Source organism: Ruditapes philippinarum, unplaced genomic scaffold (assembly GCF_026571515.1).
Source record: "Ruditapes philippinarum isolate M1 unplaced genomic scaffold, ASM2657151v2 ctg35_1_1_1_1, whole genome shotgun sequence".
In the NCBI taxonomy this organism is placed as follows: Eukaryota; Metazoa; Mollusca; class Bivalvia; order Venerida; family Veneridae; genus Ruditapes; species Ruditapes philippinarum.
The window spans coordinates 436884-463186 of NW_026861019.1; the positions used below are offsets into that span (position 1 = coordinate 436884).

At 31.2% G+C, this 26303-nt stretch overlaps 1 protein-coding gene across 1 annotated transcript; it reads left to right on the plus strand.

The window, feature by feature from the left end:
* The first annotated feature begins 2043 nt into the window (after positions 1-2043).
* Positions 2044-23906, plus strand: LOC132714252 (lysophosphatidylserine lipase ABHD12-like). Its single transcript, XM_060697082.1, has 12 exons — positions 2044-2321; positions 5314-5438; positions 5562-5667; positions 6137-6250; positions 6726-6802; positions 7131-7260; positions 8786-8823; positions 11159-11238; positions 11981-12063; positions 12346-12424; positions 12754-12881; positions 16547-23906. Exons 1-12 carry the CDS (start codon positions 2128-2130, stop codon positions 16581-16583), a joined length of 1191 nt encoding a protein of 396 aa, XP_060553065.1. The 5' UTR covers positions 2044-2127; the 3' UTR covers positions 16584-23906.
* Positions 23907-26303: the final 2397 nt, after the last annotated feature.

Here is a 26303-nt window from a genome sequence, read left to right on the forward strand (position 1 = left end):
AGTCACTATAAGTCGGATTGACTGCAAACTTGGTATGCATGCTTCTTTCAATGGCCCGAAATGCAGTGCACAAGAATCGTTACTCTGCACTTCTTAATTTTTGAGTTATTGCCCTTTCTTAATTTTAATACTTTTTTTTGTCCGAGCCATTTCTCGTAAACTATTTAAGCTATTGACTTGAAACTTCATAAAATGATAGATCTCATTTATAAAACGTTTAATGCACAAAAAACTGGTGCTCTGCACTTCTTTTTTTTATGAGTTATTACCCTTTGTTAATTTTCTTACTTTATTTTTGTCCAGGACATTTTTCATAAACTATAAAAGCTATGGACTTGAAACTTCATGGGATGATAGATCACATTAAGAAGTGCAGTGCACAGGAACCGGTACTCTGCACTTCTTCTTTTTTTCAATTATTGTCCTTTTTTCATACTTTATTTTTGTTCGGGCCATTTCTCATAAACTTTAAAAGCTATGGACTTGAAACTTCATGGGATGATAGATCACATTGTGATAAAGAGCAATGTTCAAAACCGGTACTCTGTACTAGATGATTTTTGAGTAATTGCCCTTTGTTGATTTTCTTACTTTATTTTTGTCCCGGCCATTTCAACTAAACTATAAAAGCTATGGACTTGAAACTTCATAAGATGATAGATCTCATTGAGAAGAAGTGCAGTGCACAAGAACCGTTACTCTGTACTTCATGATTTTACAGTTATTGCCCTTTGTTAATTATAATACTTTATTTTTGTCTGGGCCAATTCTCCTAAACTTTAAAAGCTAATGATTTGAAAATTCCTAGGTGAAAAGAAGTGCAGTGCACAGGAACTTGTAACATGCACTTCATGATTTTTGAGTTATTGCCCTTTGTTAATTTTCATACTTGTCCAGAGAATAACTTGGTCACAAAAAGTTTGATTGACTCCAAATTAGGTATGTAAGCTTTCTTCATTGACCTGTTCAAAATGCAGTGCTTAAGAATCCATCACAGAGTCCTCCCTTTGATCTGTCAGTGTAAAACTTTTCCACGGTATTTTTTATTTTTGATGATATAACAGTTTTATTAATTCTGATGTAACATTGTTACAATCAGTTCAAATGCCACTAAAGTTCAAGGTACATGTACATTGTAAGAGCGGTGTTTATAAATAACCTATATTTAAGAAGAAAATGCCTAAGTTACAGCTATACTGTTCACAAAACTCGCGGGGTTCTAGTTTTTTATGTTCTACTTTAATTTTTAATTAAATAAATTTGAATCTTTTAGTAATTTCTAAAAATGTATATACAAAATGTACTCTAGAAGTTAAGTATTTCTAATTTAATTTGTCTATTCTCACCTTGCTACATGTATCATATTATAATTAAATTGTCAGCTCATTATATACTATAGAATCTAGTATTTCATTACTTTTAGAAGTTAGTCCCCTACAATGTGTAATGTTCATGTCACTTTATTTTTTTTAATTGTCATTTTATTGTATCTTCATTTCAAATCTTACTATTTTTTCATGTCTAAGCTACAAGCATTAAATGTATTTAACTTTTCAGATTTGTTACAATCATGTTTGTAAATATGTTTTATGTCTCTATTATTGTCGGTAAATAGCTTATTAACTTAACTATATTGTAATTTGTTAATCGACTTAGAATAAAGCTCCTTAATTGTATCTTGTATCTCAACTTTATATGGATATGTCTTTAAATTATAAGCTGTAACTCTAAGCTGGGATGTACGTATCGTATGTTCCAGCTCTAAGAGATAATAGTTCTAAACGAAGTAATGATGTTTATTTTAAAAGATAAGTGTGCTCTTATTTTTGTTTATAACCATATTTTATAAAATGTTGTTGCCCTAGAACGAATTTTTGTGGACTAGAGTTTTTTTTTATTACCGAAAAAATAATTTATGAAAGGTACACTTAATTTTTGGAAAATATTTAGTAATCCGTGATCAAAAACATTTGGTGGTCTACGCAAATTTACTAAACGTTACGACATATTTGATTGGTAGATAGATGTTAAAGTAGACCAATCAGTGTAAAGGTTATTTTTGATAACGAGTTTAGTGCTGTCAAAAAACGAGTCAAAACAAACAATAAAATTAAACTTTTTATTTTCATGTTTCATAGATTTATAGGATTAAAAATGCATTTAAGAAGTGGTAAAGGCATAGAATCAAGTAAAAGGGAAAGTGTTTCTAAACATAACGATGGTTTGTCGAAGAAATCACATGATTTGGACCATGCCCATGGCAAAACCGCAGTTAAAAATGAACAAAGGTTACAACGCACATCAACGATTTCATCAATCAGGTTTAAGTTATTTGGTGTTCGTTTAAAAGATCTGTTAAAGGAACCCAAGATTAGTTTATAATAGCATGGGTGAATTTCAAAGAAAATTGATATTGATGATAAAGAATAATTGGCAAAGGGTGGTTGCACACTTGGTTCAAGCAAGCAAAATGGTTGTTTACTTAACAAAATGGCTACCGCATCATGAATACTTATTACGCCTGCACGTATTTCCTCCATGTAATCGAGTTAGAACTTAGATTGTTTTCAGAATTTTTTTGAATTTGCCCTACGGGTGCTATAAGGCAATTTTATGACAGACTTGGTTCTAGGTTTCAGCTGCGTAGCTTCTGTTTTGACGAGGTTATTGAAGATATAAACTGGTCATGTAAAAAAGCAATAATGAAGTCAATGATACGTTCCTATATGCATCGAAAACTGGTTTATTTGGCACCGATTCGATTCTGATTCCAGAATTTCGATGCGATTCACAACCAAAAATCAAACACAGAAACAATGCGAATTTTAGTCCCTCTCTACCTACATGTAGTATACCGCTTTATTACGCAAAATAAGATTGGTTCATTTAACTAGGTCATCCATTCAGAGGCGCTTAATGTTTTCATTCCTTAAAGTAAATCATAATGGATTCAAACATCAATGTAGAAAAAATAAATCTAAAAATTCTCCAACAAAACTTACATAAAATGTGTGGGAATGCTTTGGGTTTCGGGAGGGTAAAGGATAAAGCAACATGTAAGATATGCTTTGCCGGCGTGTCATGTCCTTAGTCGTAAGTATACAACTAACTTGATGCAACTTCAGTTACCAGCCATGGAAAGAAAGATCTACTGATGTTGATGTGTTTTAAAAGTCTAGTTTTAGTTGGAGAAAAGTCAGATTTATAAGATTAATAGTCACATTATTGTGATAGTTTGTTGGATTAGAATTGTTTTTCTAATTTGAAATAAACCACTATTTAGTTTCATGAACACTGCTACTACTAATAAGTTAGGGATAAAATAAGTTGAGACAACTAAAAAAAGTTTAAAAAAATTGTCATGGGCCCCTGACTTTTACAGCAATTAAGCAGAATTGTCAACTAAAGACGTAAGTCACTTAGTAGTAATCACACATGAATTGAATGGAAAAAAATTAAATCTGGGTGTCTAAAATCGAATCAAACTTTTGGTGTATCATTGCAGCCCTATCATTAACTAGGAAGTTTATAATTACAGTTCCACAAAAAATGTACATATTTTTTAGCTATATTTTCAGATGATATTTGGCCATTTCTAAAGCATGATATGACATATTGATTTATAGAATATAAAATTATCTTTAAATGAATAATTTTAAGAGTTTTGGTTACAGATCTATGTAAATTATGGTTTTTTAACTAGTTCATATAATTATTTAAATAACTTTCATATAATTTAACAAGAGCTGGAAATTGACTAAATAATGATCAGATGAAATCGCTTTAGCTTTTTTATAAAAACTGTTTTATGATGATGAAACAGATTTTTAGCTCGACTATTCGATAAGAATAAGTAGAGCTATTGCAGTCACCCGAGCGTCGGCGTCGGCGTAACCACTTATGTTAAAGTTTTTGTAATAGTTCAAATATTTTCAAAGTCCATTGACATATGGCTTTGAAACTTTGCACACTTGTTCACCATCATGAGCCCAACCTGTAGACAGGAGGAGGTAACTCTATCAAGCATTTTGACAGAATTATGCCCCTTTTTCGACTTAGAATTTACGTTAAAGTTTTTGTAATAGTTCAAATATTTTCAAAGTCCATTGACATATGGCTTTGAAACTTTGCACACTTGTTCACCATCATGACCCAACCTGTAGACAGGAGGAGGTAACTCTATCAAGCATTTTGACAGAATTTATGCCCCTTTTTCGACTTAGAATTTACGTTAAAGTTTTTGTAATAGTTCAAATATTTTCAAAGTCCATTGACATATGGCTTTGAAACTTTGCACACTTGTTCACCATCATGACCCCAACCTGTAGACAGGAGGAGGTAACTCTATCAAGCATTTTGACAGAATTATGCCCCTTTTACGACTTAGAATTTACGTTAAAGTTTTTGTAATAGTTCAAATATTTTCAAAGTCCATTGACATATGGCTTTGAAACTTTGCACACTTGTTCACCATCATGACCCCAACCTGTAAACAGGAGGAGGTAACTGTATCAAGCATTTTTTTTACTATCAAGCACTAAGAATAGTCGAGCGTTGCTGTCCTACCGACAGCTCTTGTTTTCAATGCCAGCTTCTGACTTAAATTTTTATTAGGGTTTTTTAAGTTGAAATTACGTTTCTTATCACAATTCACATGTACATCTTCATTGTCCAAGAAAAAATACTATTTCGAGCCATAGTCAATTTTTTCCTTTGATCTTCTTGTCACCTATTTTAGTCAGCTCATCCGGTGGTCAACCCGTCCTTAGGTCAAATTGTCCCCTATTTTCTTTTATATCAAAAAGGTCATATATCATCAGAACAATTTTGTTTTACTCTTAGTATAATTTGATACTTGTAGCATGTGGATTACTAGAAAATTCCTAAACTTGACACTTGACCAAGATACATAGACCTTCATGCTTTACACAGGCTGATTATGATAAAGTTTCTATCATTATTGCAAGGTTCGTTGCCTTAATATTAAAACCTGCAGAAGAGATATTTCTTTTTGATCTGTTTGTATCAAAAGGTGTCTGTAAATATGCATACATGTACCTACATTATATTACATATGTTTCTTGTATGGTAACTATTACATATGTACAAATAGAAAAACAAGGTTCTTTATTGATCATAAAATTATCATGCCTCTTTATGCATATACATCTACAATAAACCATTGTGTCTGAGTGGATTATCTCATCTTTCATATAAATTAAAATAACCATACATAGTAGCAGTATATAAAATTAATAATTATAATGAAAAAAAAACCCTTAGAATATACCAATATCATTTTGATATTTTCAGCAAATACATATTTTTCAAATTGGCAAAGACTTTATCTGTGGTAGCAGTTGTGTTGTATGTAGTCATACCAGTGGTAGTAAAGACAAATCCATGGATACAGAACAAGGTCATCTTTCTCAATAACTGTAAGTTCTCAAATCTTTTAACCGCTATTTTATTTGAAAATTACTGGAAATTTCATTTTCATTTCAATTTTCTATGGCATTGACTGGTGAACTGGTTGTTTCATGTTATTTGTACTTTTACAGTAAGATGGCCTCCATTTATAGACTTTACAGCTCCAGAAGGTTTTGGTCTAGAATCCACAAGAAATTTCTACTTAACAACTGACCAGAACATTAGACTAGGACTCTGGTAAGAAAATGATAAATAAATATATATAGTTAACCATGATCCTGCAATAAAAATTGCTGGTTTGAGTCAAACTTTGACTGACTGCAACATTATTTCATAAAGTAACTGTGTGACTGGTCAACCTTTTCAGTGACATTAATTTGCTAAAGGCATGATTCAGATGAATATCCAACATAAACAACTTTTTATGTTGCTTTCACATCATTACATGTTGATATTTGAATCATATTTATATAAGATATTTGCTTTTATTTCACATGATATTATATGACTGCTGGCACGAGAAAAAAACCATGAACACGATTCTTTAAATAGCTCAATATTAGTATTAGATTTTTTACTTTCTTCAAATTATGGGATCTGAAATGGGCTTTTCAGAAGAGAAAAAAAATAATCATTTGTTCTACACATAGTAATCAGTTATTTTTTTATGAGTTACAATGTATATTGTTTCCATGATTATATTCAGGCATGCCTTACCTGAGAGTTTGAGAGATTCCAAAGTGCCAACAGATTATTACACAGATTTGCTCAAGAGTTCAAAGCCAATTATTTTATATCTTCATGGAAATTCTGGCACAAGGTAAAATATTTATTTTTAGCCCACATCAAGCTTATGTCATGCCATTTCATCTCTCACTGGTTATTTTCCACAATTTCTGTAAACAACATCTCCTAAACCACATGGTGGATTCTGACTAAACTGTTCAAGAATATTACTTTCATGTGGTATAAGTTATATAAATGATTCCAGTCTGATGAATGGGTAGGTCACACAAGCCAAAAGTAGACTTTGAAAATTAAATCTTTAAAATACTTCTCCTGAGAAACTAAAAAGTTTTGTACATCATGCTACGGTAAAAAATGACTCATCCAATTTATCCAATGCATGTATAGAAGAATTGTGATTTTTCTAGTAATGAGTGCTACCATGGCCCTTTGGTTCTTTTTAAATTTCTATATTCAGACTATAACCAAGTTGTTGTCCAATCAGCATAATTAAAATAACATAATAACTATAGATTCATATAATAACTTTCCTCGTATATGTACTACAGGGCAGGATGGCATAGAGTACAGCTGTATAAAGTTTTAGCTAATATGGACTACCATGTGATAGCTGTTGATTACAGAGGTAAACATGATTCATCTATTTCTTCAATTTGCAAGCTCGTTTTATTGCTAAAAATGATTGCAAGCTCTGCCAAAAAAAATATTGAATAAAATAAAACAATTGTAGTCTTTTCTTGGAAGCATTAGAGTAAAACAACTGCTTCAGGTGCAGGATCTGTGTGATGAAATCCTGTCATACTAAATGTGTAAAAAAGTTTGTTACTCCCATGACAACTAAGTATTAAAAAATAGAACTATTTTATACAGTCATTCAGTTCAAGCAATGGGTTGTCATAGTAGAATGTGTTTCACTGTCAACTTAAAATAATGTATAACATTTAATTTGACAGGGTATGGAGATTCATCAGGGAGTCCATCAGAAGATGGTGTTGTGTCCGATGCTCTTTTTGTATACAGGTGGATCAATCAACATAAAGGAGATACTCCAATCTTTATATGGGGACATTCTCTTGGAACTGGGTATATTTTGTTTTTACAAATCTAAGAATTTCAATGTATTTAGTACGAAGAAGATGTTTCATTCATACATGTGTTAAAGATAAATGTTTAAACTTTAAGTATTTGAAAATATGACAGGAAAAGGTCACTTATTCAAGTCAATACACAGGAAAAAAATACTTAAAATGTTGATAATGTATGGTGTAAACATTATAAGTATATGTCATGTTATATACTTAAATTGATAAAGTCATGTACCCATGTGGTGTATTTTATGTTTAACATTATGACTGTAATATATATGCATGTACATGTATACATGGTGGTTGCAGTTGAAATAAATATGAGCCGCGTCACGACAAAACCAAAGAAACTGATAGCGAACAGCATGGATTCTGTTCAGACTGCGAGGATGCGCAGGCTGGTCTGGATCCATGCAGGTCGCAAACCCATTACCAGGGCCTTTTTACCCTTCTTTGCTGTAGCCTGTATCAAGCTACTTCCCGAAGCCAAATTACTACCTTTTTTCCCCAAAAAACAGTCTAAAATTCCCCTTCTGGCAAATATTTCCCCTTTAACTGAAGAATAAAACTTGTAAACAAACTTTCTTTGGGAAACCAAATGTGTAGCCTCATTAAATAAAGACTTTACTTACTTACTTACTTACTTACTTCTTGTTTAAAAATAGATAATTGTTTTGTCCAATGAAAGCTAATAATTCAATAACGCAATACAGTGTAAACTGATAATAATGTACCCTCTGAATCAAACCAAGAACCCTCACATGACCAATGTAAAATACTATAAATAGGAAATATGAGTTAATATAAAGGGGCAATAAATTGATCTGTAAAAACTGTCTTTTACTCCTGTTGGACAGAAAGCTTAGTACTATAGTAAACTTTACATGTGATTGGAGGAAGATATGCAAATAAATTATGATATTCCTCTGAAATGTGTGAAAATATGATATTTTCCCCAAAAGTGTGAAAATCACGCATTTTTTCCCCACAAAAAGGGCTAGGGCGCCTTCCCCAAAACTAGTGAAAAGGCCCTGATTACGTTGGTTTTGTCATGGCGCGGCTCATATGTACTAGTATATAGAAAAAAGTTAATGACCAAAGAATGCTTACTGATTATAATTGAGCATTTTAAAGGTTAATGTTCGACAACTCAACAAGTATGATGTTCTATGCCTTACCAATGATGTATTGCAAGAAAAGGACATGAATTTATTTCCCAGACAAAAACTCTTGAGTTTCTGTTGTGTAAACAATATCCACATAGATGAAGAACAATTTATATAATGGATATCTAATTACAAAACTAGAACTGTCAGTTTATTATATGCAGGAAGATTGTACATATTATAGCCTATATTGTTGAACGTTCAGCCTCAGCGAAACTCTTGTTAAATAAGGGATTTCAAGACAGATATGCTAAAAAAAGTGTAGTCAACTGCCAATTATACACAACTAGATCAGAATAATTCTGTGTTCATATTGAATGTTTACTCTTATTTCAATGCTATGTTAAATGATTTCAGGGTAACAACAAAGTTAGCTCGAACACTCTGTAGAAATAGTGAGTACATCTCTTTTGTTTCTAAATTCATATGTTTTATTATACTTTTGAAGACTTTTTTGTAATAATGTATTTCTTTAAAACATTTTTTGTAATCAATGTAAATCTTTTTATTTTCATTAAATTTGAGCTAGCAAAAGTTCTCAATATTTTGATTTGGCAAAGATTAATTTTATCAAAGGTGATTTTCTTAATATTCAATGTAAAACACTATATTGTATACATGTATTTATACCCCCACAAACGAAGTTTAGGGGGGGTATATAGGAGTCAGCTTGTCGGTCGGTAGGTCGGTCGGTCGGTCCGTCGGTCGGTCCACATCATGGTTTCCGGACGATAACTAGAGTTTGGAATGAGGTATTGTAATCAAACTTGGTATATAGCAACCTTATATGGAAACTCCGGTTGGTATTGCATTTGGACCCCCTGGGGTCAAGGTCAAGGTCACCGTTACTAAAAATAGAAAAATGGTTTCCGGACAATAACTAGAGTTAGGAATGAGATATTGTTATCAAACTTGGCGTATAGCAAGCTTATATGAAGACCTGGGTTGGTATTGCATTTGGGCCCTCTGGGGTCAAGGTCAAGGTCACAGTTACTAAAAATAGAAAAATGGTTTCCAGACAATAACTTGACTTAGGAATGACATACTGTAATCAAACTTGGTGTATAGCAAGCTTATATGAAGACCTGTGTTGGTATTGCATTTGGACCCCCTGGGGTCAAGGTCAAGGTCACCGTTAGGAAAAATAGAAAAATGGTTTCCGGACAATAACTAGAGTTAGGAATGAGATATTGTAATCTAATTTGGTGTAAAGGAAGCTTATATGAAGACCTGGGTTGGTATTGCATTTGGACCCCCTAGGGTCAAGGTCACGGTTACAGTGTTACTAAAAATAGAAAAATGGTTTCCGGACAATAACAAGAGTTAGAAATGAGATATTGTTATCAAACTTGGCGTATAGCAAGCCTATATGAAGACTTTGGTTGGTATTGTATTTGGGCCCCCTGGGGTCAAGGTCACAGTTACGAAAAATGGTTTTCGGACAATAACTAGAGTTAGGAATGAGATATTGTAATCTTATTTGGTGTATAGGAAGCTTATATGAAGACCTGGGTTGGTATTGCATTTGGACCCCATAGGGTCAAGGTCACTGTTACAGTGTTACTAAAAATAGAAAAAATGGTTTCCTGACAATAACTAGAGTTAAGAATGAGATATTGTAATCAAACTTGGTGTATAGCAAGCTTATTTCGAGACCCCAGTTGCGATTACAATTAATTGAAATATTTCTTTGTACACAGTTGATAGTTTGTGTTCAAATTTTTCTTCAGACTACTTTTTTTTCAAAAAGTCAAAGTTGTTGGTGGGGGTATTAATCACCTTCAGTGATAGGTCTAGTTTATATTATTGTAAGTTGAAGACTAATTATGAACTGAAGACAAGTTTTATCTGTCATACACTAACATCACAACTATGCTAGTATATAGAGAATAATAGGTTGGTGCCGTGGATGGAGAAAGTTTATCTGGCGAGGCGGAGGAATTTATTGGGTGAGCCGAAGGCGAACCTAATAAATTCCGGAGCAGAGCCAGATAAACTTTCTCCATCCACGGCACCAATCTATTATTCTATTTATCCTGTCACCGTTTTTTTTAAAAGAATTTTATTAGGCAAACTACCTTTTAATCACACTATCGGAAATGTTTCTATATAAACAAAGAAGGCCCAATGCGTGCATTATTCTACAACAATGCACCTGTGAATTTTCACATTGAGGGCGCCATTTTGTTTGAAAAATGTGATAAATATAAACAATTTTTTGTCGAATTTTGTTGTGAAAACTATCTAGAATGAAAGAAAATGGTCTAACTAAGAAAATGAATTCGAACACCAATATCTTTTATTCAGTCGTTAACGCTGTACAGACGTTTAAAGTATTGTTTACGTGACGTCACAATGTAGCGCCAAACAGCATGTGCAAAACAATCAAATCAAGTACGCTAGTTTAATGTCGCAAACGAGTTGAGTTTTACATTTATTTCACTTTTAAACAGCCTGTAAAGAACGTTTCTATTGGAAACTCTGAGGCGAAAACAAATTTAACCACCAAACATAAAGTCCAACATTATAATAATAATTATATTTTTTCTTGAAAAGTAGTCCGGCAAACATGCATACCACGTGATCAAGTGCCGTAGATCAGTAAAAATATACGGCACCTTGTTATCGGGCCGAAATTGATACAAGTGACAGGATAAATATCTGTACACATTACTGCTCCAAATAGCCTGTAAGTTTTTATGAAGTTGATATATATTATTATTTTTATAGATGAAGCACCGGATGGTGTGTTTCTGGAATCTGGGTTCAACAATATACTAGATGCTGCCACATACCATCCCATGGCTAGCGTAAGATATAAGATATCTAACATTTACCTTGTTGATTTTGAGAAATGTCTGTCATTACTTTAAGGGAACTCAATATCAAACTGCTAAGAATTACATACCAGTATAGAATCTAGTCAGACAGCAAATATGTACTGCATTACCTCCCTTGATTATCAGTTTTATCATTCAAAGAATAACTATAGATGTACATAATGTTTTTTGATTACGGTGAGTCTGTAGAATAGATATTGTTAGTGGCTGTAAGGAATAATAATTACCAAAATAAAAATATGTTGCAAAATATATCATTTTTTTGTAAAGATTTATTTGCTGGGAATTTATAAAAGTTACTTTACTGATGGGGTTGTGTTATTTTGCTTGACAATTTTAATTGGACTCTTGTTTTTTAGTGGCTGTAAGGAATAATAATTACCAAAATAAAAATATGTTGCAAAATATATCATTTTTTTGTAAAGATTTATTTGCTGGGAATTTATAAAAGTTACTTTACTGATGGGGTTGTGTTATTTTGCTTGACAATTTTAATTGGACTCTGTTTTTTAGTGGTCACTCACTGCCATCATTATTTAGGGAAAAATTATTTTGACAAAATGAAATTTTAAAATCTAAAGCAAACGAAGATGTTTACATCTTCACTAATCATGGATTTTGTTGATTTTGTTATAAGCAAATAAAAGTTGATTAAGTGATTTGTATTTGTCTAAAATTGCATGTTAAATTTTATTCTTTTGTCATTTTTTAGCCTTTTAGATTTATACCTTGGTTTAACTGGCTATTTCTGGAGACTATAACACATAATGACATACATTTCCAGAGTGATGTTAGGTAAGTTAGTTATACACTATTTCTGTGTGAATCAAACAAAACTTGGAGACTATATCTATGGTATATGTTTACATATCACTGAAAGTAACACAGTTTCATGCTAACATTTATTTCTACTCTAGTTTCAATAGAAATATAAATACTTGATTCAAATTACCCTTGATAACTAGTTATTCTATTAACAGTCATTACATGTAGTGTGTAAAAAATAAGTAATCAATCATAATTCCAAGAAAAATATTTCTGGCAGATATTTGACATTAAAACTGTTTGATATTTCAGTATTGCTGATGTTTCACCTCCATTGTTGATTCTCCATGCAGAGGATGACGTGATTGTGCCATATCATCTTGGAGTGAAGGTTTCTATATGTTTTATTTATACTTCAAAGATTTAAAAGTGTAGTAAAATGATATGTCTATATTATGTATTGCTACAAAGTTATTTGCTTTTTAATTCATATCTGTTTTATATTTATGTACAAACTGTTATTTGTTATATATTTTGTTGCATTATATGTATTTTTATTTTTAGTGACTGTTGGCATTTAAGTGGTCAAATGGCTAATCTCCAACTTTGTTTGTTGAGAATGACCTCAGGAGCTCCTTTGTGCATTGTTTCAGGCTAGGAATGAGACGGATGTCCTGAAAGGTTCATGATATGTAACATAAACATGTTATTATATTACAGTTATACGAGGCAGCTGTGAAGACCAGACCACAGACGTATGGAGCAGCAGAGTTTGTTTCCTTTAATGCCAGTCATCGTTATGGTCATAAACTGATCTTTATGGCTCCAGAATTACCAGATATCATCAGGTATACACAGAATTCTTATCTGAATCAAGTCAAATCTCCAAATATGTCTTATGGTTTGTTCATATAAACAGCAACCTTCTTATGTGAAATAATTTATTTTATCATATACCTGTGCTGATTCTCTAACTATATGAAAATGTTATGGCCTGGCTGTGGATATATTTTGACATGATGATTGTTGATGTAATATTGTATGTGTTATTGAAATATTGTGCAAAATGCGCTGAGTGTTCGTCTTATGTTTAGATATGGCAATTGTACCTGTAAAAATGTTAGTAGCGTTGACTATTTTATTTGTACATCTGATATGTTTAAGTTTGTCGATAGTTTGACTGTGCACGATTTTTGCCCTATGTATTCTGATGTCCATTGCCCGATCTCACTTTTATTAGATTTTTGCAACAAGCCTTTAAATGAATCAACACCAAAGTTAAATAAATTCACGATATTTGATCAAGATAAAGCACATGTTTATTGTTCTAATATCAAGGAAGATAGGCTTTGTGATATCTACTCAAAGCTTTTTGAATATAGAAACGCTTGATAATATAGGCAATGAGTTAAATGAAAAGTAACTGAGGAAATTTCCGAATTGCTTGTACAATCTTCTGAAGAAACGTTCGGTGTTGAAATACATAAACACTAAAAATAATGATAATAATCATAATCATTATAATAATGAAAAAAATAAACAAAAACAATGGTTTGATAAATAATTGCTATATAGAGCTAGAAAAAAATTTCATTCTGCCAAACATCTCTATAAATTACGGAAAAGCGACGAAAATAGAATAAATCTAAAAAATCAAAGTAAACAATATAAAAATGTGCTGCATGAAAGTCATAAAAAATTTGTATTCTCTAATGTAGAGAAACTTAAGAAACTCAAATCACAATCGCCTCGAAAATTTTGGAAATTATTAAATGGAAAGAAAAAAAATAAAATAGGTGCAGACATAAATCAACTTTACGACTATTTTAAAGATATAAACTACTGTGAGGAAACTGACTATGTTGAAAATGATAATTTAATAAATATGGAAACAAATGAATTCTTAAACAAACCCATAACAATACAAGAAATTGAAAAAGCTATCAAACATTTGAAAAATAATAAAGCCAGTGGTATTGACAATGTATTGAATGAACATTTAAAAATATTCGTTTCCCAAAACTAAAGAAGTATTTCTTAAATTATTCAATATAGTATTCAAAACAGGCAAAATACCTATCGCATGGACTTCAGGTTTTAGTAAACCCAATATTTAAAAATAAAGGTAACCCTTCTGATCCATCAAATTATCGACCAATAACCCTTTTAAGCTGCCTTGGTAAATTGTTTACGTTAATCTTAAATAACAGACTAGAACAATATTGTACTGACAACGACTTAATTGATAAATGCCAAGCCGGTTTCCGTAAAGGTTATTCAACAGCAGATAACTTATTTGTTTAAATTCGCTAATAGAAATTCTAAGAACCAGTAAAAAATCTTTATTTTGTGCTTTTGTCGACTTAAAGGCAGCATTCGATACTATTTGGAGAGAGGGTCTTTGGGGAAAACTTATTCTTAACAATATAAATGGATCTTTCTTAAATGTTATAAAAAACATGTATGAAAAAGCTAAGTCATGCATTTTTTGTAAATGGAGTAAAAAACTGATTACTTCCCTTGTAATGTCGGCGTCCGACAGGGTGAAAATTTATCTCCCCTGCTTTTTTCTCTATACTTAAATGATCTAAGTGATTTTATTAACAGTAGTAATATAGCATCAGGTGTAAAATGCAACAAACATGAGTTTCGAAACAGAAGCTATAAATTTTGTAAAACTTTTCATAACTTCTTTATGCAGACGACACCGTTTTTAATGGCAGAATCTGCAGAAGACTTGCAAAACCTTTTAAATATCTATGCTGATTACTGTGATGCTTGGAGACTTAAATTAAATTCTTCTAAAACAAAAGTACTTGTATTTTCAAGAGGTAGACAACGCGAATACACTTTTACATTCAAAAACGAAACTTTAGAAATTGTAAATGAATACAAATATTTAGGTGTCTTATTTAACAGATCTGGTTTCTTTTTTCAAAACAAAGCAAGAAATTGCCAAACAAGCTACAAAAGCTATGTATTCTTTAATTAAAAAATGCAAACATCTCTGCTTACCTATAAATATTCAAATTGATCTTTTTAATAAAATGGTTAAACCTATACTTTTATATGGTTGTGAAATCTGGGGATTTGGAAATTTAGACATTGTTGAAAGAGTGCAACTTAAGTTTTTAAAACATATTTTATGTCTTAAAAAAAATACCTCAGATATAATTGTTTATGGTGAAACTGGTACCAAACCGTTATCAATTTAGTTAGAAATTAAAGCAAGGATGATTTCATTTTGGGCAAAACTAATTGTAACAAATTACAAAAAGCTTACAACAGAAATATATGCAGTTGCATTGAGTAATTTTAAAAATAGTCACTCAAATTTCAATTTCAAATGGATAACTTGCATAAAAGATATTTTTATAGAATGTGGAATGGCTAATATTTGGATGAGTCATGAATTTCCTAACGTAAATTGGCTGGTTAAATCAGTTAAACAAAAATTATTCAGATATATTCATAAATCAGTGGTACTCAGGTCTAGAAAACACATCTAATTGCAAAAATTATTGTATTTTTAAAAGAAAATTTGAAATTGAGAAATATCTTAGTGAAACACCTTCCAAATATTTAAAATATATTGATCAAATTCAGAACCAGAAAATCATAAACTACCGGTCGAAACTGGAAACTGGCATAGAATCCCTTTAGAACAGAGAAAATGCACTCTCTGCAATCATAACATAGGCGACGAATTTCATTTTCTATTAGAATGCCCAAATCTTAACACGGATAGAAAAAAATATATCTCTGAAATCTATTATAGAAATCCAAATATAATAAAGTTTGATAAATTAATGAACACTGACCCCTCAAATTATGTGATATATAAAAAACTTTGCATGTTTATAAAAATAATCTTAGAAAAATATTGAACTGAATTATTATATTAAACTTTGATAAATATTTTTGAAATAATTCATTTTATTTTGTATGAATGTAAAACTTTCTCCTGTCTATGTTAAAAGAATATTGTAAGATGTGTGAGTTACATACTATTAACCTCGTTAACATTTGTAATTTGTTATTTACCTCATATTTACATGTATTGTGTATTGAGTGAATAATAAAATCTTGATCTTGATATGTGTATTTTATACTTGAAACATTGAAAAGTATAGTAAAATGATGTGTCAATGAAAAAATTACACTTTATTACTGTAAACTGTTTGTATTTTGTGGATGTGATAAAAACATTGTCATATTTGTATAGCATTATTACAAAATTTATTGAATGTGTTGAATAGATAATATTAACACCTAGATGCATCTGTTAGTGTAACAGATATCAATATAAAAGTTACATAAACTTATTATCTTAATTTTAAAATTGCATCCAAAATGAGACGAAAAATGTTTTATGTGGCATGACATTCTTCGAGTTTTGAAAAACAAGCAAGTTCTTCAAAAAAAGGGATATTTTTAAGTTGTGTTTACCTATAATTTTTTATAGTTAAGCATCATTTATTTATTATTCACATAATTATGTATTTCTTTGCAGGAAATTTATGAAGAGGTGCTTGGATGGCAAGAAATGATTCAAGAAGTGATAATTGAAATATTTGCTCAGGAATTTTGATAGAAATTTTATATAGATTTTATTGTAGGATCCATAATTGTTTTAACAGTATTGATGTGTATTATAGTACATGATTATCTGTGATGTTTTATTATAAAATTAATTGAAATCTTTCTAACAGGCAAGTGACAGTGTTATCTAAAATATGATTTAACCCTTTATTGGTGTAATCAAAGCATTTTTGAAAAACTTTCCTGTATTTTATTTGATAAGCTTATATGTCTAGTTTTATATATAAATGAGTTTTTTTAACTTCAATACATGTGGTAAGAATGTCTGATCTAGTTTAGATTGATTCCTTGGGCAGAAGGTCAAACATCTTTTACTACATGTATGATATGAAAGATCTTGATAGTCTTCATATAGCATGTAGTTAGGCTAATAGTATCAATTGTAAAATATTAACACTATTGCTTAAGATAATAGACTCACAATAAACAATATGTAACAATATGAATTAGATGGTATAAGATATTTTATGTGTGCATTCATCTTTCCTGATTTTATCACATATGTAACACACAATGTTCCATGTTCATTGTTTTTGTCTCATTGTTTATGTTTGAATACGATTTTAATAGAATTATTTTTTTTACCTAATGAAGGAAACGTTTTACACTTGTCACTGTGGATAGGTCATGCTGGTGATACCTGATAGTGAAGTCCATATGTGAATAGATTGTGTGTTAGTTAAAAAACAGAGTCCTTCATATTAATTTTTTGTCAAAACTTGACTGAAGGTTACTAGTGACAATAGTATTCTATCTTGCACTTGATTTTCTTGTTGGCTTTTCAGACTTTTACAAAATTCCCTTCATTTAAAGTGATAATGAGCAACATTAAACATCATGTTAACAAGTAACACCTAAAAAAAACACAAGTAACACCACAAAGCAGTGTTTTGATTCACAGATTTACTGTAACACAAGATATAAAATTATTTTTTTTATTTTTTTTGTGGCATTATTATTAAAACTGTAGATGTATCAAATTTTTCCTTTATTTCCAGTTACACTAATATTTGCTGTGATATTCTATAATTAGATTTAATACAATCATTCCTTGTTTGTTAATGTTTAAGGATCTGAATACTAGTATATAGCAATATTGTAGAGATAATGTAGAAATATAAGGTAGTTTTCAGTTAGTTTATTTTTTATCATGTGTACAAATAGTCTATTGCTAAAGCAAAAGAACAAACTTTTGTATTGCATTTAGGTTTATCTAGACCCTGTTATTTAGTTTGTATGAATTGGTGTTACTGTATTGTGTTCCTTTGTTTTGGATTTATAGGTCACCTGACCACAATGTGTTCATGGTGAGCTTTTGAGATCCACTCTGTTGATCGTCCATTGATGTGCTTAGTGTGTTCTCATTGATTTTTTTAAACAACATCTCTAAAATGGATGACTGGATTTGGACCTTCACAGGAATGAAAACTTTGTTTGGGTTTGTTGCATAAGTCAGGTCAAAATAAAGGTTTTAAAAACACAAATTTTAAAAATCTTCAATTCTTAATCTAAAAGGCTAGAACTTTAGTAAGTGGTATATATGGTCATCTAGAGGTCTAGTATATAGCTATATTTTTATGTTTGTATCTATTTTTTGTTAGTGTATTTTCTGTTCATTATCATAATTAGAAATTATAATTTGCTATATCTCTGAAAATTATTAAATTCTTATTTGATCTGTTTTGAATATTGTTCTCATTTTGATTTTGTATTTGAAATATTTGGTGAATGTTTGTTTTATTTCATTGACTTGAATGGAGATGTGTGGAAATGATTGGTTTTATTCTTAAAGAGAATGGTTAATTTTGTAACTTTTTGTGTGAATAATATTGAATTTATCATTTGAAAGCTTCATTTATTGTGGGGAACAACCATATGATTTGTAATGAATAGAAGGTATTCGTTATGACCATTTACATTCTAGTCAATTTATAATCTATATGCCATGAAGATAGGCACAATAAAAATATCTTAAGATAATGTCATCTGGGTTTCACATTGGAACACTAGATTATAAGTTAAAAAAAAGCTTAATGATGTGTAAAAGTTGATATTAAAACAAATATAACATTCAGAATTTTCAGTGACATGATTTGAATTATAGCACTCTAAAACCTCATTTGTATTTGTCAAACTCTAGACATTATTTACTTTTATAATATTCTTTAGCCATAAATAAAAAGAAACAACAAAGTCATTAAACAATTAAACAGCAGATTTTATGGGATCATTCCTTATTAAATGCTATACTAAATGCAACAGTTGTTGTGGTATCTACATGTATATTACATCGTATAGATTGATATGACATGAAGTGTTCAATATTATTGTTTTAGTGTTCTGCATTTTGATGGTCTTAAAAAATGCATTAAATTGGTTGTACAAATACAATTGGAAACTAATGATATGTTTTTCAAGATTATTCGTGAATTCAAAATTTTCAAATTTCTGAAAGCTTGCTTTTTTATAGTTAAGTAAAAGTTAGAAATGTTTAATTCTGAGACTGACTGTTAGGATTGTTTAGATTTTCAATTGTTAACCTAGAATACATGTAGCTCTATGCCCTTATAACACATGTACATTGTATATACTTATTTTTCTCTCTGTAACCTTTTCAATTCTCTTATTTTGACTTGCATGCTTTGTACTTGTTTGTTATGATTTGCCAAATTCTTAATTACTTCATTATTACTGCATTAGATTAATTGGGTGAATAGTACTTTGACAAGTATTTTTACTGGCTAAATCTAGCAGATTTGTACATTTAGATAATCTTTTAGCTTTGTATTTATGCAAGTGATGGTAATGTGTGATCTAGCATATGGATCCTTCATGTTGTAATAGTTACAAGTTAATTATGCTGCAAGGATATTGCATGGTGTTACGTTTTTCTTCTATGATTTAGCAGATGTTATGAAATTGATTTCTAAATGAAAGTTAATGGCTGCACTATTTTAGATTTGTAATTACTTTTTTTCTGTGTTTATATTTCCATTGATTTAAATGTTATCCATTTGATGTGCATTTATTTAATTTTGATTGGCTTGCATATATGTGTTTACTTTTGTTAGGTGCTGTGTTAATATGTTTTGTTTGACATCATAGTTTTCATAAATTGGCATCTATAGATAATGAGAGATATATCATGAGATTGATTCGAGAGTTAAAGATTTTCCTGTTATATATTGAACATTATGAACGATTAATAGATATAATTTTCTCCCATTTATCTGACAAATCTGTTGAGAAAAGAATAATTAATGGCTTTTATAGGTTGTTAACATGCAAACGTATAAGGAATTGATGTGTTACATTTGGTTTGAAATAGATTATACTCAGGAAGTTTAATATTAAAAGCAATAAATTACCTGGGAAGAAATGTAAAAGATTTCTTGGACTGTGAATTACACCTGTTATTGTACATCTATATTACTATTGATGGTAGAAGGTATTAAACTTTGGTGTTTGTGATTTGTTATATGTATAATAATATCTGCATTTAGTCCTAGATGAGATTTTAAATTTCAATACCACAGGCAATGTTGGTATAACTTTTCCTAAAGGTACAACTTTAGTTGATACCCTTGTTTTGTGAAGGTTTGTATCAAACACAGGGTATATTTTGGAACAGAGTTCATGTAGTAGCTTGGTACATTAGCTAGTGTTTTGCTAAGATTATATTTTACGTGTTGCCAAGTGCTTATGATGTAACAATGCACAATCCTTTACCAGCCATTAGCTCAATTTCTGTCTCAAAAAGGTTAAATTTTTTATGTGGAATGCAATATTTGATATAATTTTTCACATTTGTTATGTTTTAATCTTACAAGCAGATGAACAATATAAAGTCTAGCATGTTAAACAGTATAAAACTGTTTTCAACTGTCTTTAATCAGTGAAATATTTGTTATAAATCTTACCTGTAGACATACTGTAACCCAATTTATATTCGCGAATACAAATTTTCGCGTTTTGCCGAGGTCGGACATATTCGCGAATATTAATTTCCGCGTTTTCTTGATTTCCGAAAAAAAAAATTCGCAGATTGGAAAGTCCGATGGGGCAGTAAATCCATTAGCCGACTATTAATCTTCAATAATTGAGGTCATTATTGGTGTCTTAAATGGGATTAACAATACGCTAGCCTTATATTTTATTGGTAAGTGAATTGTGATCACAATTCATCAAAACATTTTCTCTATATATGTACATCTACGCATCGTTCGTCTTCATTTTATCTAGAAAAGTCTTTAAGAAATTCAATTTAAGCGTTTCATAAAAAAAATACCTTCTCCAATCAGGGATCGAACCGAGAAAATTATGTTATATGAGTCCGCAATCTAACCAATTGAGCTATACAGGCTGTTAAGATTGACGGGTAAAAATCGATACAAGTATGAAACCATCTTGTATTTCACTGTTTGTAATTATGTACATCCAATACCCTTTTGTGATACTCGATAGGTTTATACCACCTTTATCTTAACAATTCACTCAAACAATTATTTTATAGGATCCAAAAAACAATAGCCTTTTGTGATGCTCGATAGTTTCCCACTTTTGTCAAACAATTATTTTCAAATAAGTGCGAGTACTTTGTATGCATATACTTAGTATAGAAGTGTAAATATGAAGAAACTTAAAACTGACACATGCTCCGTATAGTACCCTATACGGAACGTGATTGACAATAGGCCTACTAGTATTTCATAAACTGTATTAAAATGAGGATGTTTATTTTGATTGTTATATTGACATAGAGTTCTTTTGATATTTATAAAATAGTAGTAGTTTACTTAGTTTGTGTTTTTATTGCTTTATGGCAATATTCATAACAATTCATTACTTCCTAACAGGTGCCCGTAAAATTCGAATATATTCGGTCAAGTAGCTTTGCATAGCCACGTCTAAAATAAGAATTTCTCTCCAATTTATTCGCGAAATCGTGCGGACTTATTCGCGCAAACAAATATTCGCGCTTCATGGCCATCCGCGAATAAAGCGAATATTAATTGGTCGCGAATATTCGTTGGGTTACAGTATATTGAATGAATAATGTTTATACGTTTCCATTAAAGCAGTCTGACAGAGTCAGTACTAATCTATAGTTGTTAAATATTTTGTAAGGATTTTTTAAACTCTTTTTCTTTGTGAAATAGACCCTCTTTTTCCAAGTAAAATAGATCAAATACTTTCTGTTTGAATTCTTTGATTTAAATATGATTTATCTGAATATGAAAATAGCATGATTGTACCATTTATGAGATATGTATAGTATATTTTACTACTAGTATGGTTTACATCCTAGTATAAGTATTGATGTATGATATATATTACTTTATAGACTGTTACATGGTTAACTGGCAGATGCTGTTTTATGAAATATAAGAATGATGTTTTGTTGTGGTTTAATTATGCCCCCACTTCGAAGAAGAAGGGGTATATTGCTTTGCACTTGTCGGTCCGTCGGTCCATTGGTCCGTCGGTCCGTAGACCAAATGGTTCCGATCAATAACTAAAGAACCCTTAGGCCTAGGAACTTCAAACTTGGTATGGTGATTGTTTATGACCAGCAGATGACCCCTATTGATTTTGGGGTTAAGGGGTCAAAGGTCAAGGTCACATTGACCTTGTAGGTAAAAACGGTTTCCAATCAATAATTAAAGAACCCTTAGGCCTAGGGAGTTCAAACTTGATATGGTGATTGGTCATGATCAGTAGATGAACCCTATTGATTTTGGGGTCAAGGGGTCAAAGGTCAAGGTCACATTGACCTCTTGGGTAAAAACGGTTTCTGATCAATAACTAAAGAACGCTTAGGCCTAGGAACTTCAAACTTGGTATGGTGATTGGTCATGACCAGCAAATGACCCCTATTGATTTTGGGGTTAAGGGGTCAAAGGTCAAGGTCACATTGACCTTGTAGGTAAAACGGTTTCCAATCAATAACTTAAGAACCCTTAGGCCTAGGAACTTCAAACTTGGTATGGTGATTGGTCATGACCAGTAGATGACCCCTATTGATTTTGGGGTCAAGGGGTTTATGTCATATTGACCTGTACTTAATGACGGTTTCTGACCAATAACTCAACAACTCAAGTTGCCTTGGTTGATATTTTTATATTAAACTAAAAATGCTTTTGGTATACACATTTGAAGGTCTTATGTAATATAACAACTTGGCTGTCATTAATAAGGCCTTCATTATTCATAAAATTTATGCATATATTATTTGGTAAGATTTGTAATAACTTAAATTGCTGCACACAACCTATGGGGTCACAATAATTATTACCTTGTGACTAGTCATGACCAGTAGATACTAGATAACCCTTATTAATTGTTTGTTCACTGGGTCAGAAGTCATGCATAATAACCTGATCACATGACTAATTGGCTGCCGATAGGGGGCATACATGTTTTACAAACATATCTTGTTTTAAAAGAAGTGTAAAGTATTTCATTTTCTGTTAAGTATTGTTATGCTATACCGGTAAATATCACATGTTGACAGTTATTTGATGGTTATGATCAGGTCGAGTAGTTTTGTTTTATAAATCTTTGAGCAAAAAAATAAAAAAATAATAAGCAGCTTATCTTTACTGAACAGAATTAGATTAAAATAAACAATGATTATAGTATTAAATGTGACACATGACAGTGTAAAAACATTATTAATAAAGGACACATTGTTTCTTACTGAACTGGCTAATCCATTTATACATGAATGAGCTGGTGTATCAAAATTAAATACAAAATTATTTATCTGGTTTTCCAAAACTTTGTCGCATATTCTCAGATATAAGGAAAAGTGGTTTGTAATTGGAAATGTATTTTGTATTGTTCATTTTCTAGATCGTTTATTTATCATGTCTGTATAACAAGTCATTTAACACACTTAGGCACTTGGTATTTATGGTGAAATAAAGTTTTCTTGTTGTTGTTTTTTCTTTTTGATATTGAACAGTTTATCTGAGATATTTATAATGTACATTTTGTAATACAGCTTTCTTGTTAATTATAATTGCATATTGATATATTACAAACAACACTGACACTATTTCTTGTTACCATATATTTTTGTAAAAGAACATATAATAGCATCATTGTAAGTTTCTGTTATAAATGATCTCCTGTTTTATATAAATGAACAATGCAATTTCGTCTAGCCAATTATCCGCTTTATTGCTCACTTTAAAATCATGTTTCACCCATGTACTCGTTCCATGAAAACTGTTGGCTTGTAAATAAAAAAAGAAATAAAGTTATAACTGTTGTTGTCTGATGTTTAGGCTGGTTAAACTGTTAATATACAACAGTGATATAATCCATGTCACATCATCTAACAGTGGGCTGGTTGCATGAAATTTATTAGTTGGTCATCGCCAAACTAAATGTATGACATACTTGGATGTTCTTTGTTGTTTGTTCACATATATTGTATTGGCCTTTTTATGAATAAGTGGGTAACACCAAACGTTATATGTAGACGTTTCATATTTCGTATAGACACTTAATTCCTTCTAAATGCAAGATATTTTGTCGAGTGGGTCTCGTCACGTGGTCACGGAAAGCATGCACCTACCGTTTTTCTGTTTTTAGTGCAGCAGACCAACATGATTGTCCATTTACACCGATATTACATGACGCTATAATAAGACGACATTTAAGTAAAGCAGATATGTGGAGGGCTGTGCAATGGTTGGGCAGGGTGGCACACACCGTGAAGTTGATGTGGCGCTTGGTGTACACCACATCATTATCACCAGAGTTTGAGTATGGTACATCCGCCTGGAGGCAGGCAAAGGGTGGCGACAGCATCTCAAGACCAATACTTGATAATTAAGTTCCGTCGAGGATGAAACAGCAACTCGTCTACGTCACCTTCATAATGCTTCTTAGGTCAATTTACTCAGACGATGCTTAGAAGGTTGCACGTGGGTAATCTGCGATTAAGGAGACGAATATTTCAAGAATCTAGAACGAGCTGTGTGGCAATAATGGAATGGTTAGGGGAGAAATGACACAAGGGTTCCGTTGCAAGTGAAGTCCAAAGTCTGAAATATGTCTTTAAACCAAACTATTTTTGCTTCAAAGAAATGAAAACTTATGACTTGTGTTAAGACTCTTCAAATTCTAAATAGTACTGTAAATTCACTTAATTTACTGGTCATGAAATTTCGTAGATTTGTCACAAAGAACATTTCCGAGGGTTCTTAAATTTGTTAATTGTCTATTTTTGCAATAAGGTCTAATCAAACAATGTAATGCAAAAAAATCTTGCAGTGGACAAACTGAAATTTCGTTGGATCTTTAATTCGTGGATAGACCTATCCACGAAAAATACGAATATTAGTGTCCCACGATTTTTTATGATTTTGTAGTAATACAAATGAACATTCCTACATTGCGGATTGAAACATGTGTCATTGTATTTTGTAACTTTTCTCAGGAGAATGAGTTATATTAAAGTCTTGAGACTTTAACTTCAGATGATAATGTTTCTTGAAACGGTCTTAAGTTAGTGCTAAAGTTTGTCATAAGACTTAATATACACTTATGACTGTCTATGAAACGCAGCCCAGATACTTTTAGATTCTACCAGATGAAAGCTAGTGCAAAAACAAACAAACAAAAAACAAATAAAAAACATATATTAGAATTATTAGTTTTTAATACGGTGTTTTTGATCTTCTGTTGGAATAGGTCACGATATATATCAACTAATATCAGAGTTCAATTCTATATTCGAAACCATGCTAATGGTTCAAATTTGATAGCTGTATGGCAAATAACAAGCTTTTTACTTAGTGCATGTAAGGAAAACCCATGGCAGGATCCCGACCACTCCCCAGAGCAAGACACATTTTGACCCCAAGGCTATAATTTAATCAAACTTTGTATCTGTCCACTAGACCATGTTTCACGCCAAATATCTAACCTCTTACCATTCATTCTACATATCAAAGTTTAAAGAAAATAATATGTGTGTAGGGAAAACCAAAACCAATGACCCCGAGGTGAAGCCAGTTTCAATCCATTCGACTAAAATTAGAACAAATATTTGTATGGGTTAATTAAACAATGTTTCATGCTAAATATCTAAGCTCTAGCCAATATGGTTTTTATTATATGTATATAAGAAAAAAATCTGGACAAAGTGTGATCCCTCGGAAGCAATAATCACAACAAAATTACATGAACATTGCGGACTCGGTTTGATTGAGTCTGTACATGAGGAATAAGGAAAGGTACAAAATTCTTCACGGCCCCTAGAACCGGCTTGAGCGGTACTCAGTTTTCAACACTAAATATCTAAGATCTAACCCTTACAGATTTTAAAAAAGGAATTTTAAAGTAATAACTATATATATAGAAAGAAAACAGGTTCCCCTTGGGGCGGGGCAATTTTAACCAAAGGCCTATAGCTTGAACAATTATTGTATATGTCTACTAGACAATGTTTCATGCTTAATGTCTAAGCTCTGGCACCGAAAAAGAAGATTTTTTTCCATTACTTCCGGTAAAATGACGGACATTTGTTTAGTTTTCTGTGCTGAGATAAATAATATGTTTCTATAGTTTTAATCGGATTAAAAGGGACAATTATACTTCAAATTCATGGATTTAAAGTTATTACAATGAATTATTAGAATGCTGGATTTCAT